The following is a 7,898-nucleotide window of genomic DNA, read 5'->3' on the forward strand; positions in this document are numbered from 1 at the left end:
GTAGGGCGGGCTTCTCGGCTAGTAATAGTATAATAAGCAGTAGGAGCCTTAAAGCTTTCACCAATATTTTTAAGCGTCTCAAATAGTTTTTGTTTCATTAAATTTATTATTTAAGGAACGGAATTATCAACACTTTCCAACACTCGAAGTAAAGCTGTAAACAGTCACTCGTACGCGACGATGTCTTGCGGAAATGGCCAGTTTCGCTTCCCACTATCTCCTTTACGCAATAAATTATTCGAAGCTCGGTATAACTACGCAGAGCCCAAACAAATCGGATCCTTCGGCGTGGATGGAAATCGTCAATTTGTACCGGGGAACGGACATCAGAAGTACTTGCGTCCAGATGTGATCCTGAACGACTCGAAGTTGGATTGAAACGTTGGCTACGATGAAGCTATCCACTCGGATCTCGAACAAGAAGGCTTGGAATTGTTGTTGAAATGGATATCTCTCAACCCTCAATGCCTGACGCCCGACGTCCAATTCGTTACCAACAGATACGTATTAAGGAAGATAATGGAAACAGCGTACCCAAGGAAGGATTCCGACTGGATAATTGGTGCTTCCAAATTCAGAGGCGTCATCTACTTGCATTCGATTCTCACTGAACGGGAACGGAATAGTTGGGTTGATACCAGTTCGAAAAATCCTTACTGGAACGCCAAATTCGATCATTACATGACATGTGGTATGAAAATCTAATGTTCTTTGAGCACATCTTCGGCGCTAATGTATATCACTTTAAAGATAAACCAGGTGAATCGCGGACTTTGGATGAGCCGCTGAATATGAACGAGCAATTCCATGGCGTGGTGCGATCGAAGTTGAACGACAACATAGTGATCTTTGCGTCTCGAATGCACGCTTTGGACCACGACTGCCCACCGGACTATCCCGAGAAGACGATGAAGATGGATAAATACGTCACCTTCAGGACGACACCAATACCGGATCCTAGTGTACCATGCCAAAGAAAGTTGTTTGTTTTGTAGGTATCGTAAAAATAACGATGGTAGCCTTCAGGTTTATTCTTTGAATAATGACAGGAGCAAACTGAAACTCGTTTGGTATCAGTCAGCGCTGTCGGGCTGCTCTAAAAACTTTGTAGCTTTCCGGGATAAAGAAGGCGTTGTCCAAAAAATTGAAATGTTCAAAACGGATGAGATTCCATTACGCTATCAGGTAAAAATTATTCTAACGCTTGATGTTTGAAGACATCAATAACACATTTCATTTTCAATTTCTTAATATAGGAACATTCCCAGAAAAAAAGTGTAAGTATTATTCAAAAACTTCCCAAAATTTGTACTGAAATACCTGTTCTTTTATAGTTTATTTGGTCTCCTAATATCTGCATGAATGTCTTGGATCAATTTTTGACATTTTTGAAAGAAAATGTAATTGAGGATAACCCGGAGTATGTTCCAAACAGCTTTGGTTCTTTTTAATTGGACTGGCTAACATTTATGTTTTTCACAACAATTAAGGATTGTTTACAAAATTTACTGGTAATGGGGACAAAACGTAGTCACTTGCGAAAAGGCGGAAAATTGCGAATTGAAGGTACTTCCAGACTGGTACATCGACAGTTTTTCCAACGAGGGTAAATGAACCGGCTATTTGCTGTTGATTTTTAAATGCAAATTTGTAACATATTAATTTACACTTTTTATTTTTACCCCAAAATTTTCCATCGTCAAAAACCAAATAATTGTTGCAACAAATTCAATTGCACTTGTTCCGTTTTCTCTCTTTAAAGTATATCTGTCATTAAATAATATATTATGATAAAATCGGCATGTCTTATTAATTAAACTTGATTTATTTTTCCAGCAAAATACATTAGTGTTAACAAAACCGAATGAAACTTAATCAGATTTGTGTCCTCTTGAAAATGGAATTAACTCGTTATTGGTGCATTGAATAACACGCCTTTCCAAAATTCATCGATTTCAAAATTACATCATCATATATAGCAGGCTTATTAACCTGCACAATGTCGACCTAGGAGCAACAAACACAAGGAGAACGCAGCTAGCCTTTAAACACGCTAAAACAATGTTGTGTACAAATTTCATTGGACGAAGGGGGAAGACAATTTTCTAATTTTCCGATTCCGACGGCAGCAAGCGCTAAAGCGTCTAACCAATGAAAACTGTACACAAGAAAATCCACGACGTTTGACGGATTGCGTTCTTCTTGTGTGAGGTGTTGAGTTTGTTGCTCCTAGATGTCGACCGTGCCTTTCCTATAGAGCAGAACATTGTCCCCAAAATGGTGGAAATATAGTCCAAGGTATGACATATTTTTTATTGATTTATATCATCATTACTTACAAAGACGGCTAGGACTAAATGTGAAAGCATCCAATGTTGCTAAAGAAAAAAATACCCGAGAGATCTGCAAATTGCTACTCTATAGAGATCTGCCAATTTCTATAGAAATTTTATATTAAGTTAACAAGCTAAAAGTTTCCGAAACTGCGTTCACACGGGTAAACTTTGTGTATCAAAAAGATGGGCCTTGGTCAGAAAACCCTACCTTTCTTCAAAACGTTTCAACAAAAGCGTTTGTGTGACCACGGCCAACTTCAATCTCGCGTATCGCGCTTTAGCGGCCCCGTCAATCACCTCGCATCTAATGTTAATTTGTGTGTATGAATAATCCCGCTAGTGGCGCTACGTACGACCAAAATCAAATTATCGCCAAAGGCGGGGAATGCAAGCAAAATCGCGGAAAAATGTTTTTCTTCAGTTTTCCACTTTCATTTTTAGAAAAAACAAGGATTAGTAATTTAAAGGAAGAAAAAGATACGCGTTTTTTACGCGAAGGCGCCATATTCGAGCACATAGTTTTGAAGGCTGTAGAGGTGTTTTGACGTGTAAATAATGTCTCTCTTAAACTTTATAAATCTTTATAAATAATGTATGTAAAAAAGAAAAGCAAATTCACGAGTTTCTAACCGTTCTTGTTAAACTTCATAAATAGATTTAAGACCGATGAATTACATGTTTATTCTCATTGGATACTCTCTGAGTACCCTTCCTTGTTTACCTAGTAACGCTCATTTCCCCCTAGCGGGGGTCATCCAAGTTATTCACATGTGACCATGTGACAGCTCTTAGGTAGTATTTTTGTATATCTAATTAGTTTGAAGAATAAGAATCTTAAAACTAATTAGATATCTTATTGAAGATAAAAGATACTTAGGTACACATCTTTAAAACTAAATACTTAAAAGATTCATCACAATGCATTCGTGTTGCGTACCATATTGTACATCAAACCATGTAAATAGGAAAGACCTATCTTTTCACGAGTTTCCAAGCAAAGAAAGCTTTAGAAGTTTATAGTTAAAAAACATTAGTCGGGATGATTTTGTACCAAAAGATATACAGATGGTCTGCAGTCTGCATTTCAAGGAGGATGATTTTTGTTCAGGTTGGAAAACATTTTCAGTCAGATATAATTACAAACCCTTACTAAATGAACAATATTATTCTAGGTTTAAAAAGGCGAAAGCTTAAAACAGGGCCGGTATCTAGTATATTCCCTGAATATCCTTACTATATGCAACCTAAGCTTCCTAAGAAAAGAAGAACTTTAGAAAGGGAATCATCGAATGTAAAGGATGCTACTGCGAAGTACATTGAAGAATATTGAAAATTAAAGTTCTTCCGAGCATGTTAGACAATTAAGTTGACGATGCGTGAATATGACTTAATTTACAAGCGTTGGTTCGCCTATTCTAATATTTCCCTTATCGGAGGAGAATGCGTTTTGATTTGTATTTAACGATTTCATAGTTTGATGGTAATCATGTACGATAAACTTTTATATCTTATTTCAAACCTCATCGATAACTGATTTAGTAGCTTTGGTCACCTTAGTTCAGTAATCAGAGGTTTAATCGGACGCGGGATTGTGATCAGAAAAGAATAAAAATTTCAGTTTTAATTTTCCCGACTTTATTACTCGCGCCTTCGCTGTTCTCGAAGTTCTACCAAACAGCGAAACGCTCATTCATTCGCGACGATGTCTTGCCAAAATGGCCAGTTCATCTTCCCACTACCTACTGTAAGCACCAAATTCTTCGAAGGGCATTATAACTACACTGAGAGAAAAATATTCTTTAAAAATTACAGAAAACCTCTGGCAGCGCAAAGGTCCAGAAAAAGTCTGTTAATTTTACAGCTATGTCTGCTACCTGGATATATCAATTTCATTCTGCAAATTTAACAGGTATTCACTTTTTCGAAATTACAGTAAATATTCATGTAATATCCACAGGGTACGTCTGTATTGTAAATCAGTACATGTTACAGAACAATCGGTAATTTTTCCCGCTCGTTACTGTGTTTGTGATCTGTATATCTAACATAAATATCGATACATTTGACTGTTATACCCCGTGTTCATAGTCGGTAGTTTTAACAGAAATATCGGTACATTTGACCGTTCTCCCCCGTGTTCATAGTCAGTAGTTTTAACAGAAATATCGGTACATTTGACTGTTATCCCCCGTGTTCATAGTCGGTAGTTTTAACAGAAATATCGGTACATTTGACTGTTATCCCCCGTGTTCATAGTCGGTAGTTTTAACAGAAATATCGGTACATTTGACTGTTATCCCCCGTGTTCATAGTCGGTAGTTTTAACAGAAATATCGGTACATTTGACTGTTATCCCCCGTGTTCATAGTCGGTAGTTTTAACAGAAATATCGGTACATTTGACTGTTATCCCCCGTGTTCATAGTCGGTAGTTTTAACAGAAATATCGGTACATTTGACTGTTATCCCCCGTGTTCATAGTCGGTAGTTTTAACAGAAATATCGGTACATTTGACTGTTATCCCCCGTGTTCATAGTCGGTAGTTTTAACAGAAATATCGGTACATTTGACTGTTATCCCCCGTGTTCATAGTCGGTAGTTTTAACAGAAATATCGATACATTTGACTGTTATCCCCCGTGTTCATAGTCGGTAGTTTTAACAGAAATATCGGTACATTTGACTGTTATCCCCCGTGTTCATAGTCGGTAGTTTTAACAGAAATATCGGTACATTTGACTGTTATCCCCCGTGTTCATAGTCTGTAGTTTTAACAGAAATATCGATACATTTTTCAAAACATAATGGCAATTCTATGTACTTCGTACATTTTAAATAGGAAATTAAATCAAATGTTCAAGTTTTGTTTATTTTCTTATTACAACCATTACAACCATTCAAACTGAAAAATTTTGTTCGTTAAAAACAATACTTTTACGTTAATTTCTTCTTTTGGATTTTCGGGAGAAATTTTTGCAATACATCTGTAAAATAACATTTTTAAAATATTTTTATGCTCCAATTTTCAGAATGTCTTTGAAACAATGAATTTTAATGAAATTTTATACCTTTGTATAAACTCCATAGTAATAAGTGCTTTTTTTGGGTATTCTATATTCAGAATGTAATACAGGGCAAAGAACATGAAAAGTCCAGTGATCAAATTAGATGGATAAATGTGATCGTTAACAATTTTTCGGTCAACTGACACAAGATATTGGCTAGCCTTGCCCAATGTTTCACCTGTACAAGGATAAAATGTAATTTTTGGAATTTTTAAATACTATTGGTTTAAATATTTTATTAATACCTATAATAATTAGACATGGATATGAAGGAATTCGTTTTTCTATATCACTTAAATGCGTTCCAGCCTAAATTTAATGGAAAACCGTCTGAAGTTATTACTAATTTGAAAAAATGATTAAAACTTTTCATAAGTTTAGGGAACCATATAGAACTCGGATATATAATTTTGAAAAACACTATATTTAGGAAATTACCTCAAAAACTGGAAATATTGTTTTATAGTCTTCTTTGAAATGATCCATTATTAATAAGATTACCGCTGCAACCATTGCTTGATTTTTGTCTCGGTGCTCATCCTCTTTGAAAACGGTGATGATGTTTTCCACGCTAGGTTTTTTACTTTTAGAAAAGTAACTCATAATTTGGATGCTTTTCTCGACAAAAAATCTTTCGAAAACGGCATATAGGTCTTTGCCTAAGAGTTGTTTTATATGGGTTGCAATGCCGTAGCTCTCAAAGAGGAAAGGCCAATTTTACTTTAGTTCTTCAACTACCATACCTTCATTGATTTGTGATCTCTGGAAAGCGTAGCTTTGATTTAACATATCCTGAACAACTTCCTTATCAGGATTACTCGTTAGACAAAACATTTGCTTCAGTTGTTCCATGAGCTCTCGACCACTTTGAGCGTCTGTATTAGTAAGATCTGGTAGGAATGCTCTATTCGTTGGCAAGATTTCACATGGTCTTTTAGAATTTTTAGATTTTTCAGATGACTTTCTCTTTACTGCTGGCATTTTTTTTTCCGAGGATCTTGACAAGTTATCGAGTTTGTAGAACATTTGTTTTAGGAAACTAGAATACCCTGTTCCAATTTTTTCGCCGTTAATCCTATCATCAATTGCGTTAGGATATCTTTTGACAAACTTTTCCGTAATTATTCTAATATTATTACGACTAGGTCGTTCGCATTTTTTAAAAATATCTATGTAAATTGATCGAATAATTTCGCGCTTCAGAGATTCGCTAATTTTTTTTCCCTTTCTTAAACATTGTTGTACATGTTTTGGAAATATTTCATCGGATAGTTTGTAGTTTTCGAGCCATTTATCACATCGCGGTGGATTGCATTCCAAATTCTACAAAAAATAATATAAATCCCAGGCACTTCTATATTTTGGAATATTTACCTTCGAATTGATTTGGCAATCTACACTGAGAAATTCCCCTGTAATTGGCATCATAGTCTCTGAAGTCCCTTGGTCAAGTTTAGTCGTGCTACCAGTACTACTGCCAGGTTTATTTGAATCATCCATAATTTCTCTTGTAGCTATTTAACATTATTTTTCAATAAGTCAGATTTTGTCCCTTTTTTTATACTAAAAATGATTATTTTTCTTACCGTGTTTTTGGGAATGTCCGAATTGAAGAATTTTTCTAATTTGAATTGGTCTTAAATTTGTTATAGACTTTAAATCATCTTCAGTCAAAAACTCCATATCCTTTACGTCGTCTATACCTAAATCTCTAAATTGTGACACTATTTGCGAGATTTCTTCTACAGAGAAGGAAGTACAAAGACCAGAAACACACTTTTTTAAATCATCTGTGGCGTTTACAGACACGTGTGTAGTAACCAAATTTGCAGAAGCAAGATTTTCATTTATCTAAATAATAAAAGTCGGATTAATGATGGAAAATATTGATATTAAAGTTTAACAAATAGTGTCTTGGTAAGAAAGCACAGACTTGAATGAGGGAATATTTTATTCTTCATTATATTGTAATATGAAAAGAATATACCAAAAATAGTTTTTAAAGTTGAAACAGTTATTGATATTCCAAAAACCATATAAATATTTCGAGACAAATTGAAATTAAAACCAGATAGTTTAAATTTAATTTGACAATTAGAGAAATATATTTAAATACCCACAGTATTAGAAAAGACTTTCTATACATGAAATATAATAGCTAACGGTGGTAAACGTCATGTTTTAGGGTGATTATACTTTTCCCCAAAATATGATAACTCGACAGTGGATAGTAATCCGCTAGTTCTGTGTTGGGTACTAATTTCGTTTGATATAATTCTATAAGCTCATATGCATGTAAATTAGCTAAATATTTAGTTTTATACATAGCCATCAAATGACACACGTCATTGTGATTTCTTACAAAGTTAGATATAACCTGTCCCATAACCATATAGTTGTCGTGTACCTCGCACACTAAAAAGTTTCCTTTCTCATATGATGTGCCTTTGAATTTTAACTTTGTAGTACATAATGTGTTGTTCGAATTAAAATCACGG

General features: G+C 34.9%; 1 protein-coding gene across 1 annotated transcript; it reads left to right on the forward strand.

Moving 5' to 3' along the window:
- Positions 1-267: 267 nt before the first annotated feature.
- LOC149951892 (decapping and exoribonuclease protein-like) lies at positions 268-1,451 on the forward strand. The gene is made up of 5 exons (XM_090169691.1): positions 268-691; positions 751-991; positions 1,050-1,185; positions 1,257-1,277; positions 1,335-1,451. The coding sequence occupies exons 1-5, from the start codon at positions 520-522 to the stop codon at positions 1,449-1,451; spliced, it is 687 nt and encodes a 228-aa protein (XP_090025817.1). The 5' UTR covers positions 268-519.
- Positions 1,452-7,898: the final 6,447 nt, after the last annotated feature.

This window comes from Leiobunum rupestre, chromosome 3 (assembly GCF_980474605.1).
Source record: "Leiobunum rupestre chromosome 3, qqLeiRupe1.1.hap1, whole genome shotgun sequence".
In the NCBI taxonomy this organism is placed as follows: domain Eukaryota; kingdom Metazoa; phylum Arthropoda; class Arachnida; order Opiliones; family Sclerosomatidae; genus Leiobunum; species Leiobunum rupestre.

Coding starts and splice junctions, on each gene's coding strand:
- LOC149951892 (XM_090169691.1), top strand. CDS start 520: ATGGAAACAGCGTACCCAAGGAAGGATTCCGACTGGATAATTGGTGCT. Junction 692..750: donor CGATCATTACATGACATGTG/GTATGAAAATCT, acceptor ATCACTTTAAAG/ATAAACCAGGTGAATCGCGG. Junction 1,186..1,256: donor AGATTCCATTACGCTATCAG/GTAAAAATTATT, acceptor TTCTTAATATAG/GAACATTCCCAGAAAAAAAG.